General features: G+C 44.2%; 1 protein-coding gene and 1 long non-coding RNA gene across 2 annotated transcripts; one reads left to right on the top strand and one right to left on the bottom strand.

The window, feature by feature from the left end:
- Positions 1-4323: 4323 nt before the first annotated feature.
- LOC119516763 lies at positions 4324-10093 on the bottom strand. Its single transcript, XR_005213370.1, has 3 exons — positions 9183-10093; positions 6544-6720; positions 4324-4577 (listed from the first exon to the last, which is right to left on the bottom strand). It is a non-coding gene; the product is annotated as an uncharacterized LOC119516763 (long non-coding RNA).
- Positions 9382-23552, top strand: TRIM35 (tripartite motif containing 35). The gene is made up of 6 exons (XM_037813211.1): positions 9382-9912; positions 12735-12830; positions 16683-16913; positions 19921-19943; positions 20790-20908; positions 21451-23552. Exons 1-6 carry the CDS (start codon positions 9478-9480, stop codon positions 22026-22028), a joined length of 1482 nt encoding a protein of 493 aa, XP_037669139.1. The 5' UTR covers positions 9382-9477; the 3' UTR covers positions 22029-23552.
- Positions 23553-24620: the final 1068 nt, after the last annotated feature.

Raw genomic sequence — 24620 nt, 5'->3', positions numbered from 1 at the left:
TGTGAAGTCTAAAAAGAAAAAGTTTTATGAGAGTATAGAGCGTGTGGAGGGGTGCCTGACTTAGTCTAGGGAAGTCAGGGAGAACCTCTCTGAGGAAATAACTTTTCATTTGAGACTTGAAGCAGAACAGGATTTAGCAGGTGGGACATTGGAGGAGGAGTGCTTCAGGCAGAGGAAACATAGATGCAAGGCCTCAGGAACAAAAGAATATGAAGTATTTAAGGTATTGAGAGATGTAGCAGAAACCTACAGATGTATCATACACACTTTTACATGTCATGTTTAGAATTTAGGACTTTAATTTTAAGAGCAATGGGGAACCATTAGCAGGTAAAGAGAAAGGGACTTTCATGATCCAATTTAGTTTTAAATGTCATTCTGACTGCTGTTGGGGATGGATTAAAAGGGGGCAGGAGTAGGAGGAGGGCAATGAGCTGGGAGGCTCAGAGATGAAGGTCACTTGAAGCAGGGTAAGAGCAGTGGAGAAGGAAGGAAGTAGGCAGAGTCAAAATATATTTGAAAGCCAGAATTGATGAGATTTGCTGGTGGACTGAACAGGAAGAGTGAGGGAGGTAGACCAGAGCCTAGGATTTATTCACCAAGTGAATGTTGGTGCCATTTACCCAGATGTGTAAGTTTGTTGGGGAAGATCAAGAGTTGAGTATTGGACATGTTCGGTTTGAGATGCTTGTGAAGCAATCAACTGAAGTTGCTGAATAGTTGGGTGCTAGATCTCAGAAAAGTGGTGTGAGATAATAATAAACTTTTTGGGTTGACCTTTGAGACCACAGGAATGGATAAGATTGCCTGGGACAAGCAAATAGACAGCCCAGAGCTAAAGATCAGGCCCTTACCAAAGGCAAACTTAGTGAAAATGCAAAAGCCAAATTGGGGGTGGGGGAAAGGGTGATGAGTAAGTAGAAGTGAAGAAATGGAGGCAGTATGTGTAGATAGCTCATTTGAAAAGCTTGGCTATAAAGGGGAATGGAGAGTTGGGGTGGTAGCTGGAGGGGTTGTGGCTTGAAAGACGAGTGTTATGTCATTTGTTTACGGTGGTGGCCAGTGGAATAAATGCAGATGGGAAGGATCCAGTCAACAGGGAAGAGGTTGAGACCTTCGGCAAGTGAATCCGTCTCTCTGATCTTGTATTTCCTAATCTAGAAGAGTGGAAGAATAAATAATACATGCTCTACTAATTTTACAGGGTATTGTGAAGCCCAAATTAAGTGAGATGTATGAAAATGCTATAAAATTTTATGGTTATTATTTTTAGAAATGACAATTAAACAGGGTGGGTTTCATGTGGAGAGATTATATACATATCTTTAGATACCATTCATGGAGTGTTAACTGCATGAATGCCAATAGCTTTCATACATCTAGTTAATCTTAATAATGATTCATTGAAGTAGCTAGTAGTGTTTCTATTTTGCAGAAAGGAAAAGAAGGCTTAGAGAGGGTAAATAATCCAAGGCTGCCCAGGTGGGTAAAGTACAGAACTGAATTAAAATCCTTCCATGGCAGTGCCATGATCTGTTATGTAACTAGGGGCTCTCCACTATGGATAATGGAATTAAATTTATTATTAGTAAAAATTTTATTTTAAAAGAATAGTATGATTATAAGTGTTCCGTTAAAAAAAATAAGCAAAACGACTCTTGGGCACAAGAATTAAGTAAATACACATCACCACGGGATGTCTCTCTTTGATTTAACCATGTAACATTATTTACAAAATGGACCACAACTGAGGCCAAAATAAAGAAATCAAAACCACGCCCTTGACTAAAGAAGAACCCTTCATTCTATCTGTGGCAGGCAGACCCTAGCATCCATTTCTTTCTTCCCTTAGTAAAAGAACCCCTGAGTTTAGCTGCTCATACACTTCGCAAATAAAGACGACAGTTTCCAGCCTCTCTTGCAGGCATTAACTGCGTGATTAGGTGCTGGGCAATGGTTAGTGAGTAGAAGTTATGTGTGCAGCTTCAAGACCATGCTCTTCAAGAGAATGGATATGCCCTCCACTATTCTATTTCCACTCCACTTGATGATGGAACCTGGAACAGCCATCTGGGTCTATGGTAAAGGAACACATGATAAGAAAGAGCAGAGCAAATTGAGATATGAAGCCTGGGTTCCCTATGCCAACAAGCCACCCTGGATGTAGTTTGGACCTAGTTGAACTTTTACATGAGAAAGAAAGAAACGTTTAAGTTGCTTAGGTCATTGTATTTTGGGTCACTCTCTTACCACAGCCCAAACTACAACTCAACTACTAACCATCATTTAGCCATTTTCTCTTAGGTGCAACTGGTCAGAACCTCAGTTTCCTCATCTATAAAATGGGAATAATTTATCTTACAGAGTTATTGGAAGGACTAGAAATAATATATGTGAATTTTCTCACCTAGAACTATAGCAGACAATAAATGGAAGGCAATGTGTCCTGTCGTTAACTATTAAAAATGGGTTCCTGGACATAATCCAAAGTAATCTCCTCGGGAAAAATAAAAATGTATTTAATCCATTGAGAAGATATTGATCTGGGCACCCAAGAGGGAGAGTGATGTGGAGAAGGCAGAAGTGTGCTACTGTTTTTTTATTTAAATTTTTCCATTAAAGAACAACAGATTGGTGGTGTTCTTGCTGCCACAGAGGTAATGTGCTTACCACAGCCCTGAGAGCCACTGTTGGGGCTTCAGTAGCTCTCCAAGGTGGCTACAGAACCGTGGGCTGCAGTATGCTCCTGTGGACAGGGACTGCATGGAAGTGGAGCCTGCCCGTCTGGTCTTCCCACTCCTGAGTCAGCTCCATAATTTCTGTGATTTTGACCTTCTTGGTTCTCAATCCCTTACCCCCACCTGTAAGCCTAAGGGGATGTGCTGAGGAATGGAGTGACGGCATCAACCCAATCTCACCTTGTTGATTTTTTTTTTTTTTAATTCAGTTTTATTGAAATATATTCACAAACCATACAGTCATCCATGGTATACAATCAACTGTTCACAGTATGATCATATAGTTATGCGTTCATCACCACAATCTATTTCTGAACATTTTCCTTACATCAGAAAGAATCAGAATACGAATAAAAAATAAAAGTGAAAAGAGACTACCCAAACCATCCCCCCATCCCACCCTATTTGTCATTTAGTTTTTACTCCCATTTTTCTACTGATTTTTTTTCAATTTTTTAACTTTGTTTATCAAAAAATTAAAAACAGGCAAACAACAACCAAAAAAACCCCACAACATTTCAAACAAAGCAATGGATTAAGGAAAACAAATAACCTAAAATAACTACTTTGCTTCCAATATGTTCCTACCATACCCCAAGAAAATTAATAAACCATGTCCAAACAGAGGAGTAAGAAAAACAAATAATCTAAAATAACTACATTGCTTCCAACATGTTCCTACCATACCCCAAGAAAATTAACAACCCCTAAGAAAACAAAGGAATAAGAGAAAAAAAAACCTAAAATAACTCTATTGCTTCCAACATGATCTTACTATATCCAAGAAAGTTTACATACCATAATCATTCCTGAGCATTCCCATAACATTGAGATTACCCTCCATAGTTTATCTGTTCTTATTAGATTATCATTCCCCCTCCACTAATTGGTATCTCTAGGTCCCCTACATTCTACAGTATAAAACATTGTACATTTTTCACAGAATTCACATTAGTGGTAACATACAATATCTCTCTTTTTGTGCCTGGCTTATTTTGCTCAGCATTATGTCTTTTTTTTTTTTTTTTTTTTAATCTTCATTTTATTGAGATATATTCATATACCACGCAGTCATACAAAACAAATCGTACTTTCGATTGTTCACAGTACCATTACATAGTTGTACATTCATCACCCAAATCAATCCCTGACACCTTCATTAGCACACACACAAGAATAACAAGAATAATAATTAGAGTGAAAAGGAGCAATTGAAGTAAAAAAGAACACTGGGTACCTTTGTCTGTTTGTTTCCTTCCCCTATTTTTCTACTCATCCATCCATAAACTAGACAAAGTGGAGTGTGGTCCTTATGGCTTTCCCAATCCCCTTGTCACCCCTCATAAGCTACATTTTTATACAACTGTCTTCGAGATTCATGGGTTCTGGGTTGTAGTTTGATAGTTTCAGGTATCCACCACCAGCTACCCCAATTCTTTAGAACCTAAAAAGGGTTGTCTAAAGTGTGCGTAAGAGTGCCCACCAGAGTGACCTCTCGGCTCCTTTTGGATTCTCTCTGCCACTGAAGCTTATTTCATTTCCTTTCACATCCCCCTTTTGGTCAAGAAGATGGTCTCCATCCCATGATGCCAGGTCTACATTCCTCCCCGGGAGTCATATTCCACGTTGCCAGGGAGATTCACTCCCCTGGGTGTCTGATCCCACGTAGGGGAGAGGGCAGTGATTTCACCTTTCAAGTTGGCTTAGCTTCACCTTGTTGATTTTTACAGTCCTAACAAACTTGGCTGTCTGGTCTGAACCCACAGTGGACTGGAAGCATCAACTAGGAAGTGAGAGCAGGTTGCTACAGGCAAATTCCTTTTTAAGAAACAAGAATCTCTAGAAAGGAAACACAAAAATTCCTAGAAAATGCAAGAGCCTCAAAACACAAGACATCTATGGGCATATACACTACAAGTAATCCTGAGAGCATTACTTTTTTACAAAGCACAGTTCAGTCAATTATTGTTTATGCTGGTAAGTCATGAAGAAAAGTTTCAATTATATTCTGCACCCTTTATTTCAGAGCAATGAGTTCCCAATACATTTCAGAAAATTTCTATTCAAAGTACTCAAAAAAGATAATTGGGTGCTTAAAGTTAAGTATCAGTGACATGGTGTTTTAGTATCTTAGGCTGCTCAAGCAAATACCATGCTTGAGCAATTCCTAAACAATAGGAATTTATTAGTTTATGGTTTTGAGGCTAAGAGAATCCAAATCAAGATGTCATCAAGGTGATGCTTTATTCCAAAAGTCCAGTGGCCAGCAATTCTTAGCTCCTCTGTCACATGGCAAGGCACGTGGAGGCCTCTTCTGGCCTCTCCCTTCTCTTCTGGGTTCCGTTGATTTCAACTTCTGACTGCTCCTTCTGTGGCTTTTTTTTTTTTTTCTCTCTGTCTGAGTTTCATGCTACTTATAAAGGACTCCAATAAAAGGATTTAGACCCATCCTGACTGAGGCGGGCTGCCTATTAACTGATGTAATCTCATCAAATCAAATTGTCCTACTTAAAAGGGGTTTGCACACACAGGAATGGATTAGGTTTAAAAACATGTTTTTCTGGGATATATAGAGCTTCAGACCACCACATTCCACCCTCTGAACCCCTAAAAGACATGTTCAGTCTATATTGCAAAATATAATAATTCCATCACAATACCCCAAAAGCTTTAAGTCATTTCAGAAACAATCTTAGGACAAAGTCTCACAAAAATCAGTTATAGCACAATCCCCTACATCTGTGGACCTGTGAAACCTAGAAACAAATTATCTGCTTCCAATATACAATGGAGCGACAGGTATAGGCTAAACATTTCCATTCTCAGAGAGAAACTGGAAGGAAAACAGGGTTCACAGTTCCCAAATAACTCCAGAACCCTGCAAGGCATACGCCACTAGATTTCAAGGTCTACAAGTCATCTATGTAAAGATGTTTTGTCCTCTGAGCCTGAGGGAGAAGCCCTGCTCTTTCCAAACACTGGGTTGAGGGCTCCAACATCTCCAAGGAATTTCCCAAGTCATTTACATTAGTTGGTAGTGAGTTGGTAGTGTTGGTAGGGTTCTGGTGAGTGGCAATCCTTGAGTTCCTTACCTTTCCCATCACATGGAGATATCCTCTCCTTTCTCTTTAGGGTTCCACTGACTTCCAGCTTTTGCTTCTCCACGTGGCTTTCTCTTCCTAAAGCCTCCAGTAATAAGATTAAAGCCCAACCTTCATTCAGTTGGCCCATACTGTAACTAAAAATAACATTTTCAAAAGGTCCTGTTTATAATTCACAGGAATGGATTAACAACATTTTTCCCCCTAGGGCACATAATTCAACATACAAGGACTTCCTCAGAGCCTTCCTTGGTAACTCTGATAAATAAGCTCAATTATGTATGCAGCTCTGGTTGCCCATTTCTGAAGATGATTCTTGCTACTGCTAGTCCTGCAACTGTAGTTTTCTGCAGCCATTCTTATCCTTAGTAATCTTCTTTGATCTGAAATCTTCTTTGTCTGATAGTAATATAGCAACAACAGCTTTCTTTTGATTAGTGTTTCCATAGTATATCTTTTTCCATCCTTTTACTTTTTACTTATTTGTGTGCTTATATTTAAAGTGGGTTTCATTTAGGCAGCATGTAGTTGGGTCTTGCTTTTTTAGCTAATCTAACAATGGTGCCTTTTACTGGCAGCAGCTACTTTCTAGTTCACTGTTAAAAAAAAAAAAAAAAGAGGCCATTTCCCCATCTCCTGTTTGCACCAAGGGATTTTTTTTTTCCCTAACACAATATTAAAAAAAAATAGTTATTGTTTCTTACCTAAATTTACATAGTGATGGCAGGGGTTTGAAAATCTGGCAGTCACTTGTGGGAATGTTTGGGGTATGCGATGGGGGAAGTTAAGAGGCTGCAAGCACTGCTAGTAGGCTTTTGCAGTAGTTTCGCTAGCATGCAGAGCATCTGAATTTCAGGGTCCGCTGAAGATGGGCCTTCCTACTGAAAAAAAGAACAAAAGTTGGTAACAAATTGGTTATAATCATCAAGATTTCTCTCTGGCAAATTCTTAGTCTCCTTCTTTACTGAAATTATGCAAAAGATAAAGCAATTTCAGAGTGTCTGAGCTGGAAAAGACTTGGAGACATTAAGTTCCAGCTCTGAAAAGAAGTCAAAAAAGTGAAATAATATGCCTCAGGTCATGCCCCTGGTTAGTGGTAGAGCTTGTGGTAGAACCAAGTCCTCTTACGATTTCCAGAAAGACAAGAGAACCTTATTGGCTTAATGTTAACCTTTGTATTCCACATAAAGGAAAAATGGACACATATGTTAATTTCTACTCTTCACCCTTGTTTTGATTTGTGGCCCCACTCAGAAGAACAATAACCACAATACAAATAAGGAAAATCTTATAAAAATAAAATGAAACACACAGATAGATATTAACACAAAGTCACAGAGCAACTAGGGCACAGGTGGGATACACAGTAAAAGGAAATGAGACCAGAAGACTTTCCCTCTGAGGCACCTGTAATGTAGGGTTATTAGCGTCATCTCGTGGCCTTTGCAGATACTGTTGCCCAAGTTAATTTCTGAATGAGTAGTTCTAACTGGAGGCCTGGATTTGTTGGGTGGATAGATCTAGAACAATGGTTCTCTAATTGTAGTATGCCTGAGAATCCCCTGTAAAGTGTGTGAAAATGCAGATTCATGGGTCTCTTCTCCCAGAGAGGCTAGTAGATCTGAAGTTGTTTAGCAAGCTCCCTAAGTGACTGCAGAAGGGCCACAAAAAAAGAAACATTGCAGAAGGCAATAAAAATTAGTGTGTTTACCCCTTGGCATTATGCAGAAAGGGTTATTCTAAGGAAAAGTGTGGAAAGAAATGTCAAAAACTGTAAAGAGTCTGAGAATTTACCCTGTTTGCAAGCTAACAAGTTAGCCTGCCACAGTTGCATGAATGCTGGTAAAAACACAAAATTCTTGGGTCAGAAACACAGGATAGTTTATTACTAACAACAGCTTAGTTGTAACAGTATGATCATCTGAGCCGGTTTCCCAGTGCGCCATTTCCCACAAGCCTATGCAATGAGAGTCACGTGGTACCAAATACACACAGTAGGGGGCATACAGGAGAGGAACTGCCAAGATGAGGAAACCCAAATCACTTATAAATTAGGAGTAAGCCTACCTGACTGTTAGATCCCAGAAGAAGAAACTAACATGTAGAAGGAGTTTCTAACCCAGGGGACCCGCAGCTTATGTCACAGAAAACAGGTGCCCTATAAACTAAAGAATGAAGGCTGTTCAAGGCTGTTCCAGCCACAGTGGTGCCTCAAAGGCAGGTAAGGCAAGGTCAGATATATCCATAAGACAAACAACCAAAAAGGCCTGCTCTCCCTAGTTAGATAACCCAGCTGCTTTCCTAAAAAGAATATTGTCTCAGAATTCTAGCAACCAATCAGCCCAAAACTAGATAAGCACTCACCCAATCGAGGCACAAAACATCACAGAAGACACCCTACCCAACATGGGTTCCTTTCTTCGTTAAAAAAAATGCTGCTCTCAGACAGAGAACGGGAGCCATCATCTTTTTCGTCTTTTCTGGTGGCTCCCACCTGCTTTCTTCTTCTAATAAATCTTAAACTTTATACTTAAACTTTGACTCGCTGCGTTGTGTGGATTCCTGAACAACTCCGACCTAACACTGAGTTAACTCCCTAACTTGCCTAGAGGGAGACATTATTTCCGCTTTCCAAGGCTGTTCACCAAAAGGCAGCCAGTGCCTCTGCTTGCAAGACATGCAAAAAGGCATGAGATTTGTGGAGACTCACTTCCCAATATGACCAGGAAAAGAAGCGTGTCAGGGGGTAAAGATTCCTACATCTGAAAGCCGTAAAGTGAACAAACTGAGGTAGGAACAGGGAGTTGGGAGGGATTCAGGCCAGCAAACAGCAGGCAAGATTCTATTTCCCACAGTTAACTTTGCACAAGTCCTTAATATTTTGATTTAAGAGGGGCCTTTCCAAATTTATTTCACGTTAATCCTCACACCTCTTGGAGACAGAGCTCTTATGGTCATCTTACAGACGAGGAAACATTTTGAAATATTGCAACTTGTCCATTTTTCCAAGCACGGACAAGAGTCAGGCTTTCTTGGAGGTCTTCCCACTAACCCCTGCTCTCAGCTTTTTCCTTAGGGGGCCGGAATAAGACTGGCTAAAATAAGTAAACAAGTAATGCAAGGATGGGGATAGGTCTCTGAAAAGTCACTGTAAATCCTAAGAGGTTAAAACACGGGTGCTTTAAGACCAAGCCTCTATTTAGAACCAGGAAGTTGGGAGCGCTCGCTTCTCCCACCTCGCAAGCCTGAGATTTCCGCGGATTGGCTAAGGAATGGGTCAGGTCCCTAGACTTCATTTCCCATTTCATTCGGAAGCAGGATCCACTGTCACGGAAGTACCTACCAGCACAATTGTGCATCTTCTTTCTTTGCTTCCCGGGACTAGCCCGTCGGAGACTGGAGGAAACGGAAGCCGGGATTGCGGGGCACAGAGGTTCCGCCCGGCTCCTCTGGGGTTTCCCGCGCCGACCGGAACCGGGGCGGAGCCGGCCGAGCTCCCCCTGCGCGGTTGGCCAGCGCCGCTGTCACTCAGCTCTGGGGAAGGGTCATGGAACCGCCCACCGGCCGGTCCTGAGCCGCGAGTGAGGTGGGAGGGGCGCGAGGCAAAGTTGCGGGCGTGGGCGCTGGCGACCCCTGCCATGGAGCCCGGCCCCGCCGCGTCCCCCGGGCCGTCCCGCTCCTTCAAGGAGGAGCTGCTCTGCGCCGTCTGCTACGACCTCTTCCGCGACGCCGTGACTCTGCGCTGCGGCCACAACTTCTGCCGCGTGTGCGTGACCCGCTGCTGGGAGGTGCAGGTGGCGCCCACGTGTCCGGTGTGCAAGGACCGCGCGTCCCTCGCTGACCTGCGCACCAACCACACCCTCAACAACCTGGTGGAAAAGCTGCTGCGCGAAGAGGCCGAGGGCGCGCGCTGGGCCGGGCACCGTTCCCCGTGCCTCTGCCGCCTGCACCGCGGCCAGTTGAGCTTCTTCTGCCTAGACGACAAGGAGCTGCTGTGCTGCTCTTGCCAGGCCGACCCCCGGCACCAGGGGCACCGCGTGCAGCCGGTGAAGGACACTGCCCACGACTTTCGGGTAAGAGCGGCAGAGTGCGGGAGGTGGGCGCCGGCACAGAATCTGGAACGGTAGCTCGGGCTGGACATTTGGCCCAAGTCCCGCCCGGCCCCTGGTGTGCGTGCGGGTGAGGGCCCGGAGGCTGCCGGGGCTGAGCTGACCATCGCCGGAGTGCACACGTGGTGGCCTAGTCAGGACTGAAACCCAGCACTTCCGACTCTCCGCCACACCCCACCACTCCAGCCTGCCAGAGCCGAGTATGCCCCAGTGCCGGCCCCTCTACCTGCTTCCCATTTGTTGGTGCCTCCTGAGGACCCCGGTACCTTTCTGACTCTTGTTGCCTGCAGAGGCTGCTTTCTGTGTCAAGACGGGAGAAGAGAATGTAAACAGGAAGTGAGAGTTAGGGTTAGGTGAAGTTTTCAAGAGTGTCCACATCTCAGGGGCGTAGGTCAGCCACCTGTCTATGCCAGCCAAGTGTGGCCCCTGACCCTGTGAGAAGCATGGGAACCCTTGAGCTTGACATAGTTTAGAGGTGGAGGAGGAGCTCTGGACCAGGAAAGTGATATGGAGACTTAAGATCTCCTCAAATTAGTCCCCTACTTCCTGAGTCTGCTTCATGGCTTGTGTAGCTTGGGGGGGCCTCTCCCCCAGGCCAGCTTTATTCTGGGTCATTCTCTAAACATCACAATGCCAAGTTCTTTTTGGCTGTAAATAATCCAAGAAGCTATTTACAGGGAAAAACTAACATGGGGGATTCTCTGGGACAGGAAGAAAGAATGATCAGGAAAGTAAGAGTTAGCCTAGCTCAAGATTTTTCAAGATTTTTGACCTTAGTTCATAGTAAAAAAATATATTTTATGGTCCAGCACACCCATACATACACATCACTGAAACAAAAGTTTTGTGAAGATGTCCATTGTACTCTGACATTTTATGTTTTAAAAATATGCAGGTTGTGAAACACTAAATTTATTTCATCACCTTGTAACAAATGGGTCAGGCCTTCAATTTGGAAAACACTGATTAGCTGGTAGGAAACAGTACACTGCAAAGGAGGCTCTGGGAGAATTCCAGATGTTTGGTCTGCAGATCCTGTGGTGAGGAGGAGGCTGGAGAGGAGGCAGAGGTGCAAAGTGCTGATTTAGGACAGGTGAAGTAAGATGCTAAGCAGCCTGGGGGCTGGGGTCGAGGTAGGTGGGACAGTGGACCAAGCCATGGGGCTGGCAGTGGTACAGATCAGGAGATGGACAGGGGTCAAGGCCAAGAGCGTTAAGGCACGGGCCCCATGTCGGGACCAAGCCGGGATTCAAGAACACTGAAGCCAGGCACCTTGTACTGCCAGGTCCCAGAGACACTGCAGGAGATGAGAGAGACAACAGCTCCTCCCTCAAATTGTTTCAAGCAGAGACCTGAAGGATGAGGAGGTGTTAGCCAAGTGAAGGGGGTGAAGGAAGAGGGCATTTTGGGCAGAGGATATAAGGATCAGAGGTGGGTATGCCTGACTTTCCAGGCCCTGAGAGATGGAGGAGGACAGCTCTGAACCACAATATTTAAGTGCACTTGCGTGGATGTCACAGGATTCAGTTCCTTTGAACCAAAGGGCCTCAGTTCCTCACTGGCCATTGGTTGGAGGCTGTTTTCAGTTCCTTACCCCATGGGCTACTCCAGAGAGCAGCTCACAGGATGGCAGCTGGCTTCCATCCAAGTGAGCAAGCAAGAGAGCAAAACAGGTTATGCACAGTCTTTTATCACCTAATCTCAGAAGTGACATCCCATCACTTTTGCCCTGTTGTGTTTAGAAGCAGTCACTAGTCCATCCCACATTCAAGGGAAGGGGATTCTACAAGGACATGAATTCCAGGAGGCAGGGATCATCAGGGGCCATTTAAGTGACTGCCTGCTTCAGCCTTCCCTCCAGCTCCCAATGATTTACATCCTTCCCATGTGCAAAATGCACTCACCCCCTCCCAGGGTCCCAAATGTCTCATCCCACTACAGCATCAGCTCAGAGTGCAGAATCTCATCATCTAAATCTGATTCAAATGTGGATGAAGCTTTTGGAGACAAAGTTGTATTATCTGTTGCTGCATGACAAATTTGTCTTAGCTATTGCTGCAAAATTTAGCAACTTAGAACAACAAAGCTTATTGTCTCCCAAGGGGGCAGTGGCATTGGGGGACCATTTTATAGGCTGCCTACTACTACCATCTAGGTTGAAATCCTGGTTCTATCATGTATTAAATAGAAAATGATGGGCCTTGTATACAAAAAAGAAACAGTAGTAGTAGTTCTTCAAGTAGTTCAATGAGAAAGTTAAAAAATATATACTAAGCAAAAAATACTTGAATTAAAGTATTTCACATGATCCAAGCAACATTAAAATATAGGATTAAGGTAGGGGCATGGTTGGACATGAGGTGTAGTTAAGGTCTCATGGCAAATAACTGAGTCAACTCCATGATCAGTCCAGTTTTGAAAGCGGAGGAAGGAGCCTGTGACCACACTGAAGTTTCACCCCAGGGATTGCTGGTTGGCCTGGCCCTGCTGTAATAGGACAGCCTCGACAGAGCGGGTCCTCTTAAGCCCTGTCGCCCCATTGGTACCAGGTGTAAAACAAAAGGGCTTGTTTAGAGGGTATCTGAGGGCCCTTTATTCTGTAAAATTTGGATTCACGTCAGGAACTGTACTTATGATTCAACTGTGCCCTGCAGTGCTTGGCTCACACCGGGTTCAACAAGTATTGAATTGTACTGATGTTAAAATGGAATTTAGTTGTCTCTGAGGTTGTGGATGTCCTCCTGCCTGCCCTAACTTGCCTCCTTGCTTCTTGTTCCTCACATTAGGCAAAGTGTAGGAACATGGAGCAGGTGCTACGGGAGAAAGCCAAGGCCTTCTGGGCCATGCGGCGCTCTTACGAGGCCATTGCCAAACACAATCAGGTGAGTGAGTGCTTGGGCTGAGGGGGGACATTGGGGGCACCCAGGGAAGTCAGCAGGGGAGGTGAGGGTGGGTTGGCCCCAGACATGGCTCAAGTCACTTCCCTAGCTCCGATGCTCTTGTATAACTCTCTGATGCTGATTGTGTCTGCTCTGCCTTGGCCTTTTAAAGTCCTGGGCAAGCCCATGCTAGCAGCCAGGGGAGTGGCTTAAAAAGCCACCAAAGCCATCTGTACTGTGGCTTAAGAATAACTTTCAGCATGTGCCCCACTTCATCATCTCTCCATTGGCTCAAGCTGATGATGGCCTGGGAGTCAGTAAGTGATTCCTCTTTTTCTCTCACTCCCCACATTCACTCCAATCTCACAAGTACATCACATCTGTCTAATACTCTCCATCTCCACTGCTGCCATCCCTGTGCAGGTCACCATCGTCCTTCACCTGGACCCCTGCAGGAAACCCCCTAACTGGAATCCATGTGTTTGCTCTTGTTCTGCAGTCCACTCTCCATGGCCTGGAGGGAGCTTTTAGAAAAAGACATGGGTCATCTCACTCTTCTGCTTAAAACCACCCTGTGGCTTCCTGTCACACTTAGAATAAAATCCAGACTCCTTACTCTAAGGCCATCACCTGACCCCTGCTTGCTCCTCAGCTCTGTCTTCTCCTGTTCTCTGCCTTATGCTCTCTGCTCCTGCCACTCGGGCCTTCTTCATGTCACTTAAACAAGCCCCCGGAGTCTTCTCCCCATGTCCTCCCACCCTTAGCATTTTTGTCATGAAAATCTCAGCTTACATGTCCCTTCTTGAGAAACTTTTCTCTGATCACCCTTGCCCAAGTAGCCCAGCCCTGTCACTCTGGGTCATAGCTCCCTATTTTATTTTTCTCATAAAACTTCATTACCTGTAATTATCTTTTATTTACTTTTTATTTCCTCCTATTAAAATGTAATGAAAGCAGGGAACATTTTCCCCAGTACCAGAAGAATTCTTGGCACTTAACAGGTCATCAGTAAATGTTTGCTTATTGAATGAATAAATTGGCTCCCATCTATCTCCACTCTCATGGTTATACATTGACACTCTCTCTTAATCTAAGTCCTGTGTGGATTGACAGCCTGGTTTCTGACTGTTTATCCTGGTTCTAGCCTGTCACTTCTCGAGGCCACTGCTTCTAGGAAGTACTTCTCAGTTGGACATGTCACAGCATAAGACACACCTGGCTCAGGCCACTGGGCACATCTCTAAAGGGCCTGCAGTGCCCTCCAGTGTCCATGTGTCCATGGAGGAGGATGAGGCTTAAGAAAGAGCCTCAGTGACAGCTGGCCAAGGAGTTTCCACCAGATCCACGAGCTGGTGGGACAGAGGAAAAGGAAAGATTATGACGTTTGGGGAAGCCAGGGTAGTAACCTCAAATCCAGACCTATTTTTAAACCCAAGCTGGTTCTCCAGGCACATGCCTCAACCCCTCCAAGCTAATCCCCTCATCTCCAAAAGGCAATAATTCCCTCTTACTAGGATTTTTAAAACATTCCGATAACGTGTATGAAGTGCCCAACAGAGAGAAGTCATTCAGCATATGTTGGTTCCTCACATTTTTTTTCTGATTCTCTACAGAAAAAAAAACAAAAAAACACAAAAACCACTGATTGGAGAGGTGACATTTTCACTTATCAAATGAATCATTTTGTCATTGTATTGTCAAAGCCATAAACATATATTGAACTTTCAGATCCCAAAATAAGATTACTAACCTGCCATTGCCAGAATGTACACTTTGAATTGTTTTTCCAATAGTGGTCATAGAATTGTAGCTCTTCATCTCTGTACTTTTACTCGATTTCCTTTTGTGGCCAAACCTAGTGACTGGCTTATGTTGTTCAGGTTGCCGCAGCCCCGACCCCCACCCCCACTCCACCCCAGCTGTCCCAGGCATTTTGGAGCTCTGCTTTATGCTGAGGAAAAGGGTAAAATGGTCAGGTGTGAAAACTAGGATTCCAGCTGGATTGATTGTTTTCCTCTTAAATTCAGTGAATCCAGCTTGAGGAGTGAAGTGAAAGTTTTGATATTTATCCTTTTATTGAGAGGCTTCATTTGCCAGCAGAAAGGGAGGCTAGAGTTTACTTGACATTTGCTGGCTTTTCCTGCTTTTCTCTGTTCTTTATCTTCCTGTGCAATAAGAATCATCTTGAATTTCACCTCCCTCCAACAGTATACATTATCAGTCTTTTACTTAATATTTGCCAATCTGACATTCCAACAATGCTATCTGTTCTCATTTGCATTTCTTTATTATTAAGTCTGTACATCTTTTGACAAGTGTGATAGCCATTGGCATTTCTTTTGTGAGTGCCAGTTCACATTCTTTTCTTCCTTGGACTATTTCTCTTTTCTCCCAGTGGATTTGTAAAAGTGCTCTGTATATTAAGAATAACAATCTGTCATATATGTTGCAAATGTTTTTCCTAGTTTATCATTTTTTTCTCTTACCATACAAAACATCTTTGTATTTATTCAATTAGCTCATTCTTTCTTTGAGGCTTCTCAGTTATATATCATGCTAAGAAAGGTCTTTCTCATTCCAAGATTAGAAATACTGTTCTGCTTTTTCTTTGAGTATATTTATGGTTTTGTTTTATTTGTGCTTTTGTTGTATGATTAGAGATGTGTATTTTATTTATGATTCAGTTTTAAAATAAATACCTTGTATGTTTTCAGTAAGCCTCTGGATAAGACAACTTTGAAGCCCTAATTGGAAGGCAAATCATTTTAAAAATTATTACTATTTGCAACAGTTCTTCTCATGATTCAGAATTTTTCTTGCTACTGTGCAACCTAAACAAGATGCAGAACATTGTATGATGAGGGAGTTTTAGGACTACGGTTGTCTTCTATATGGGGTGATTTCATTTTTTAAAAAACTTATCGACCAGGGAAAAATGTTTAAGTTTCCCAACCTGGGGAATTCCCTCTATTCTCTTAAGCAATTGGGTCTCCCAATTTGGTAGGCCAGGCCCTTGACCTGGAGGCTCTCCCTTATGAAACATCTCTCCAGTGGCAAAAATAAGCCTACTTATAACTTCCCCTATGAGTCACCCCCAGAATACCTCTTTTGTTGCTCAGATGTGGCCTATACCTCTAAGCCAACTCTGCAGATTAGCTCACTACCCTCCCCCCTGCATGGGACATGACTCGCAGGGGTGTAAGTCTCCCTGACAACATGGGATATAACTCTCAGGGGTGAGCCTGGCCCTGGCATTGTGGGATTGAGAAAGCCTTCTCGACCGAAAGGGAGAGAAGAAATGTAACAATATAAAGTTTCAGTGGTTAAGAGATTTCAGATAGAGTAGAGAGGTCATTCTGGACGTTATTCTTGTGCGTTTTATAGATACTTCTTTTTAGTGTCTAGTGTATTAGGATAGCTAGAAGGAAACACCTGAAACTGTTGAATTGTAATGTAGTAGCCTCAATTCTCAGTGATGATTGTAATAACTATATAGCTTTTATCTTGTGAGCGTGTGATTGTGAAAACCTTGGATTCACACTCCCTTTATCTAGTGTATGCGCAGATAAGTAATAAAATAAAGTAAAAAATATATATTAAAAAAAAACTTACAAAGCAACCTAATTATGCTGTTTTGCCTTCTCCATTTTAAATGTGAAGTTATAAATTTGTGCTAGTAAAATACTACATTTATAGTTTATCTGTTGAGGTTCTACGTATGATTTCTTTTGAAACTAGAGTCCCTTTGCTAAAAATCTGAACGTCACCAGACTAGGCAAACACAGAGGCTCTCTCTCCTTATCTGACCTTCTGTGACTTGAATGCCTCCTGGTTCCCTTCTGCACTCTGCTGTAGGTGGAGGCCGCCTGGCTGGAAGGTCGAATCCGACAGGAGTTTGACAAGCTCCGAGACTTCTTGAGAGTGGAGGAGCAGGCCCTCCTGGATGCCATGAACGAGGAGGTGAGACAGAAGCAGCTTCTGGCCAAGGAGAAGATGAAGCAGCTCGCAGAAGAGACAGAGGCTCTGGCACAGGAGATTGAGCGACTGCAGATGGAGATGAAGGAAGATGATGTTTCTTTTCTCATGGTAAGGAGCTCATCATTCTGGTTAAGTGACTGCGGCAGTGTTCAGGAACCAGTGGGGAGCCGTAAACCACTAGTCCCGACCATCCCGGCCATGCCAGTCTTCCTGTAGATTCCAGGAGACTGTCTGGAGGAGCTCACAGATGAGATTTTCTGCTTGTATAAAGAGGCTAAAAAGATTTTAATCAGAGCAGAGTTCCTTGAGAGTCTCTTCATTCCCTAGGGATCTTTGTTTTGCTTTCTGGCATCATCATAATGGTTTCTCTCCTCTTCTTTATTTAGGAGTAAAAGGAGAGGGGGAGCTGCTTCTGATAACAGTGGTACAGAGAAACCAGCAGAACAAATTAGCAGAGTAAAGTCAGCTTAGGTGACTCAAGTGAAGTCAGGAATCTTCCACTGGTAGAATCCTTGCTGACACTGAGTTAACTCTGGCTTCACCCAGAATTAACGAATATTAGAATCAAGCATTTGGAGCCCCAGAGACATGCCACCCTGGTCCAGAGTCCCCCACCTCCTCAGTAGCAGGGCTCCAGACTCTTCCTGGTAGTCTGTCCCTTGCACTGTTTGGGGACACAGCTAACTGGGAAAGGCTGGACAAGAGAGCAACTAAAAACAGAAAAACATCTTGGAAATTGATATGGAAAAACCACCAAAAGTAGCAACCCTACAAAACTCATGTTGCATTTATTTACTGTTGGGTTTTGCTGAGAACATTGTCTACATCATACGTGGTCCTCCTTTACCAAACTAATCTGGGATCTCATGCCCAGGAAAGCTGTCTTCTGATCAGTGGCATTTTGTTAGTTAGTCTGTTTAGCCAGTAAGTATTTTTACCTGTGCTTTAGTCGTTAGGAAACAAAGAGCCAAATGTCAGCAATTGTATGGGACTTCCTAGCAAAATGAACTAATTTTACTATTTTTCTTCCTTTCTATTCTATTTGCCTTGTCTTGAGTATTTTTATCATGATGCGTATTGTTTTACGAGTTACTTTAAATGCTTTCTGATAAGAAGCTGGTAAAAATAAATAATACAAATAGAAATTATAATAATTCTTTTTTGTAAGAGAAGCCTATTTAGTTTTCTTTAATACTATATGTTAAGTTATTAAGTAAAGCAAGGCAGCCAAATGTTTGTTTATAAACATATCTGGAGCAAAAAACTTTGAATTAGAGCAAAATAGATTTTGAGAGAGCTTGTGCGGACATAGATACCCTATACCAAGAGAGAAACCCTATACCAAGAAGTTGAGGTTTAAAAATCTCCTCTGAAAATTAAAACAAACAAACAAAAAGAACAGATGCCCGTCTGTACTAAAAGTTTAAATGTAGCTGTATTAGTTTCCTGTTGCTGCTGTAACAAATTGCCACAAACCCATTGACTTAAGACAATAAGTATTTGTTACTTCACCCTTTTGGAGGTGAGAAGCCTGAAATTGTTCTTATGGGGTGAAAATCAAGATGTCAAATGGGCTGTGTTCTGGGGGCAGATCTGTGCCTGGCTTTTCCAGCTTCTAGACGCTGTGTCTGTTCCTCGGCTCTGCCCCCTGATCCACTGTCACATCTCCTTCTCAAACACCGTTCCTCCCACCTGTCCTCTCTCAGTCCCTTGTCTTCTGAGACTTCAGAGTCTCTTTTGCCCTATGAAGTAACATATTCACAGGTTCTGGGGATTAGAACATAGATGTCTTTGTGGGTTGGGGGGGCATTATTCCGCTGACCACCATCGCCATGCTGTGAAGAAAGATCCTTTGAGGAACGAGATCCTCCTAAATACTAAAGTGCTGCAGCAACATCTTGGCAGGTCAGTCTCCCACAGTGCTTTGAACCGTCGGGTCCCCTCCAGTGAACCCCTAATCATGGCTGCCCATTTGGGCTCTCCTGGCCCCATATCACCACTTTTATCTTCCTTTAACTTCATGCCCTCACTCTCAGACCCTTTCCTCATCTTTTACGTTTCTTTCCTGCAACCTGAAGGCCTCCTTGATGTTGGGATGTGCCTCCTAGCCTTCAGCCTGCTTCCCCTGTACTAAGAGGCATTGGTCCAGTAAAATGGAAGTCTCAGAAGACAAGGGACTGAGAGAGGACAGGTAGGAGGAACGGTGTCTGAGAGGGTTAGGAGCCCCCTTTTTATTTGGGGCTCCTTTTGTAAGTTAAACTCTTAAGTTAATACCTATGTAAACTGCAGATGCTCAAAAGAAAAGGAAATGCCATACATGAACTACGAAGGGTCCTGTGAGGTATCTTTTCACTTTCTTGATGTCCTTTGAAGCACAAAAGGTTTTAATCTTGACAGAGTCTCACTTATCTATTTTTTCTTTTATTGCATGTGCTTTTTTGGTGTCATATTTAAGAAATGACTGCCTAACCCTAGGTCATAAAAATTTATTCCTATGTTTTCTTCTAAGAGGTTTGTAGTTTTAGCCCTTATATTTAGGTCTTTGATCCATTTGGAGTTAATTTTATATATATAGTGTGAGGCAGGAGTACAACTTCATTCTTTGTCATGGGGATGTCCAGGTCCCAGCACCATTTGTTGAAAAGTCTGTTCTTTCTCCATTGAATCATATTGGCACTCATGTAAAAAATCAGTTTAATGTAAATGTGAGGATATAATTTCTGGACTTTCCATTCTATTCCATTGCTCTCTCTATATATATATCCTTATTAATTAGTTACCACACTGTCCTGATTATGGTTGCTTTGTAGTAAGTTTTGAAATTGGGAAGTTTGAGTCCCCCAATTTTGTTCTTTTTCAAGATTGTTTTGGTTCTTTTGGCTACTTCAAATTTCCATTTGAATTTTAGGGTCAGCTTGTTAGCTCCAGCAAGGAAGCCAGCTGGAATTTTGGTAGGGATTTCACTGAATTAGTTGGTCAATTTGGAGAGCATTGCTATCTTAACAATATTAAATCTTCTCCATGAACATGGGATGTATGACTTCTTTTGAAATCAGAAACTTATATGTTTTCTATGTGTCTGTGTTTGTGTCTCTGTGGATTTTCTCTCTTTTAGAAACACAAGAGCCGAAAACGCCGGTAAGTTAAGGCTGGTGGTAGGGAGGGAAGAGCAGACAGAAATCCCAGGGATGCAAACCCCTGTGGCTCCAGCTGAGTGTAATGCGAAAAGAGTGGTAGGGATGGCCTGGGAGAGAGAGCCCTTTTTTCAAGTCATGCAAATTATGATTTTGTCCTGCTCCACTTACTCATTTTCCTTAGTGTGGATGTGAGGATCACTGTTCACCTTAAGGGAAGAGAGAGTGCCATCCTGGACTTAGTTCATATTTCACAGTGGGTTTGTCCAACATTTAGGCTGCTTTTTGGTTAGCTCCTTCCCTCTGAGAGCCTCAGGAAATACAGGCCTGTTTTGACTGTTGTTGGGTTCACAGATATGAATAAGGAAGAACTTTGTCTCAGTCAAAGCTGTCCAAAGATGGAAATGAGTGTTTGGGCAGTAGTGAGTTCCCTGTCACTGGAGGTCTTCAAGCAAAGACCAGATGACACCTTGTTGGGGGTTCAAGCACTGACCAGGACTGTTGAACTAGATGATTCTTAAGGTCCCTTCCAACCCGACATGCTATGAGCAGTTGTGTAAATGTGATCTCTGCCCTCAGGATGGGGAAAGTATCTAAGAACCTCATATTTATATTTATCCACCTGGAGCAGGATGAGCCCCCATGCCAGGTCCCTGCTAGGGTGTAAGCAGCCTAGTTTTCTCCTGGTTCATCTCTTAACAGAGCCCATTCTGAGTTTGTCTTGGAGAAGGTGGCCAGGAAATTTAGGCCCGAGACAAGGGATCAAGTCCTGTTCCCTGTTTCCAGTTATCCCTAGTTAGGCCCAGGATGCATGTGAGTCCTACCACCACACCCAATTCTCCTTCCCCAGACTCTTCTGCACCATGGAGCCCGAGCCCATCCAGCCCGGCCTGCTTATCAACATCTGCAAGTACCTGGACTCCCTGCAGTACCGCGTCTGGAAGAAGATGGTCACGTCTGTTGAATCTGGTGAGTGGGAGCAGGGCTGGGGGCAAGGAGCCAATTGAACACATTTCTTCCAGGTTCTCACCCCATCAGACCTCTCGTCTTCTCAGCTCATTTCTTCTCCAGTGTCTTCTGAACAGGTCACCAGTGCCCTGCTTCTGCTCCAGTCCTTGCTGTCACTGCTCAAACCCCTCTCCCGGCAGAAGTTGCTCTTCTTTGGTCCTGGCACCTTTGCAATAAGAGAAACTGACCTCCCTCTCCAGTCAGAACAGTATTGGAGACACAAGGAAAGATCTCCCCACAGCCCCTCTGTTTCTAGGATCACCTCTCCTTGGTGATCCCAGGTCATGCGAGTTCCTCTGCCATGGTTTTACAGGGAAAAATGCTAGGGACTCAGAGAAAAAGATGTGCTTTTCTCCAACATCACATGGGGCGTGTGAGCACCAGAAGGCTCCACCCCTCAGCTCAGGGGGCTGCCAGGGAAGAGAGAGATCAGCTGGCGTGGCAGAAAGGAGGGATGTGAAAATTGCTGATTGTGCCCCTCCTCTTTCCCCCTCTGCTCTCAGTGCCCTTCAGCTTCGACCCCAGCACCGCGGCCGGCTGGCTGTCCGTCTCCGATGACCTCACCAGCGTCACCAACCACGGCTATCGCGTCCAGGTGGAGAATCCTGAGCGCTTCTCCTCGGCGCCCTGCCTGCTGGGCTCCCGTATCTTCTCCCAGGGCTCCCACGCCTGGGAGGTCGACCTGGGGGGGCTGCCGAGCTGGCGCGTGGGTGTGGTGCAGGTCCACCAGGACGCTGGCACGGAAGGGCACTCGCACAGCTGCTACCACGACACCCGCTCGGGCTTCTGGTACCTGTGCCGCACGCAGGGGGCGGAGGGGGACCACTGCACCACCTCCGACCCGTCCACGCCGCCGCTGGCCCCGGGCGTCCCGCGCCGCCTGCGGGTGGAGCTGGAGTGCGGGGAGGGTGAGCTGTCCTTCTACGACGCCGAGCACCACCGCCATCTCTACACCTTCCACGCCCGCTTCGGGGCGGTGCGGCCCTACTTCTACCTGGGGGGCACGCAGGCGGACGCGCCACCCGAGCCTCTGCGCATCTGTCCCCTGCGCATCACCGTCAAGGAAGAGCTGGATGGCTGAGGCTGTGCCATCGGCCCCAGCACTGCCCCGGCATCCTGTCGTGGTCCTTTTTCTCGCTGTCCCTCGTCTTAATGCCCACATTCACTGGGTGCTTCTCTACCACCTGCCTTCCTGTCAGGGATCCTCCTACCGCCTTATCTTGTTCTTCACCATAACTCGAGACCCTAACCTCTTTTTCCTTTTTGCTGCCTTCTCTATCCACAGTTAAAGTCATCCAGGAGGTATGGGATCCAGGCTCCCTGAAAGCCAGTTGCACTTTCAAGGATGTGGACTAATTCCAGGATTTCTGAGGCTCATGTCTGCTTCTAGAATGGGCTGTGGCCTGGCTTTGAGGCAGGACCAAGGGCTTAGCCTGTTGCTTTATACCCATGTTTTAAAACTGTGCTTCACACAGCCTCCCAGGGCCCCTGCAGGGCAGGAGGCAAGGCTGCCCCAGAGATGGGCTTTGATTTATCTATTTATATGTGTATGATTTCCTCTCAAGTGAGGGGTTCAAGGCACTTAAAAACCCAGTTTTTACAACCATGCTTTAGACCTATTCCTTCTCTGAGCCTCAGTTTTCTCATCTGTAAATGAGACAGTTGGTAGAGAAGATGATGTCATTCTGTAATTGGTGGAGGAAATTCCTCGGATTAATTCCTACAAAAGTATGAGCAAGGAAGGAAGAGGGGGCCTTTTCAGCTAGTAAGAAAGAAAAGGAGAGATGTGTTCTGGGGTGGTGCTGTGGTTGTGGTCCCCTAGCCCGTGCAAGAGCCAGGAGGTGATGGGCAGCAGTTGCTGTCAGCTCCTGCCGCAGCTGCTTTCCTTTGCTGACCTCACCCTGCACATCCCAAGCCCCTTGCTCTGCCACTTTTGTTTCCATCTCGATTTCTCCCATCTCTTGTGCCAACAGACTTGCACCTCAGCTTTTCTTTCTTACACATGTCCACAGATATTTTTTAATGGTCGACTCACCATGTCCTTGGAAGCAGCATTGTAAAGGACACATTTTCCTTAGAGCAGTGCTATAATCAGAGGCCACATTCCAGACTGAGGCCTCTGTCTCCTTTCTCCTGCCTGGCCGCCACTGTTTACAGACGCTGACGTTTTAAACCAAAAAGTGTGACTCAGGTCCTATAATTTGGCCCATGAGCACGTTGGGTACCTTGGTTATACTAAAAAGTAGAGGTCACCTACTTTCCTGCCTGGCAGGAAATGCCACTGTGTGAAGTGGGCCAGGTGTGGAGCGGCCGGGAGGGCTGAGGACGTGGTGAGCTGGCGAGTGCGTGGTGAGCCGGCAAGTGCGTGCCCTGTCCCGGGCAGTCACACGCAGAAAAGGTCAAGGCACTTTGGAACCAATCACATCTGCAGCCTTTACTATATAAAGTATTTACCTACCCCATGAAGTATAGCTTCTATATGATTAAATTTGAGTTGAAATTATTTTATTAGATATAAACTTTTTAGATGCTGAAGATATTTTCATGATAATTTGGATAGCCTAGGCCTCTTTTTTAAAAAATAAAAATGAAATGTGAGCTAAAACCCACTTGTTCTTTTGGCATATTTTCTTTTCAGTGTTCTTGTAAGCAAAAGTGTTAGAAAAATAATTTTATTACTTTCTGAATTGCACTATAAGATGAAATGCTTTTTTTTTTTTTTTTTAATGATCACCACAACATTGAAATATATGAGGCCTCATAGGGCTTTTAATTGTGAAAGTCTGGAAAAGAAATGTTTTTTTAAAAACTTGCTCTTACCTATCTTTACACTTTTTTTCCCTCCTTATCAGGTATCAGTCTCTTATCAGATGTATGATTTGCAAAAATTTTCTTCCATCCTGTGGGGTGTCTTTCTTGATGATGTCCTTTGAAACACAAAATTTTAAAATTTTGATCATGTTGTTTATTTTTCTTTTTGTTGCATGTGTATCCTAGAAGGAACTCATTTTTGACAGTCTTTAAGCCCAGATATCCTGAGTTCTGTTTTGCTTAGAGATGAGCTGTTTTGTCAACAGGAAGCCTAGTCCAGGAGTCCACTAATTCTTCCATTAACCAACCCCCACCCCACCCCACCCCATGCCTTGCCTTCCAGGATCTTCCATTTCACCCCCATCCTCGTTACTACCTGCAGGCTTCAGGCTGCAGCCCATGGGTGGCCTCCCTTACTCCAGGGTCCCCCCTTTCACTCCCTCCCATGTGTGGCTGCCAGATGCAGTAGACTCAAATCTCCCATCTCACTCAGTTCTCTCCCTTCCAGAGTGACCCAGCTGCTTAGTGTCTGAGCAAATTACTCTAGTGCAGCTTTCAAAGCTCAGGGTTTTAAAACAAAGGACAAAAGCTGAGTGAAATTTAGTTGTTCTGACATCAGAAGAGAAACTTAAACCTGAGGCCTCAGCATACATTTTTTTTTTTTTTGTGATTGTTCAGATACCATACAACTATCCAAAGATCCAAAGTATACAATCAGTTGCCCATGGCACCACCATACAGCTGTGCATCCATCAACACAATTATATTTTTTTTCAATTTTTAGAACATTTTCACTACTCCAGAAAGGAAACAAAGATAAAAAAAGGGAAACTCACATCCTCCCATACCCCTAGTCACATCC

This window comes from Choloepus didactylus, chromosome 20 (genome assembly GCF_015220235.1).
Source record: "Choloepus didactylus isolate mChoDid1 chromosome 20, mChoDid1.pri, whole genome shotgun sequence".
Taxonomy (NCBI): Eukaryota; Metazoa; Chordata; class Mammalia; order Pilosa; family Megalonychidae; genus Choloepus; species Choloepus didactylus.
This window is presented reverse-complemented; position numbering and strand designations above follow the sequence as displayed.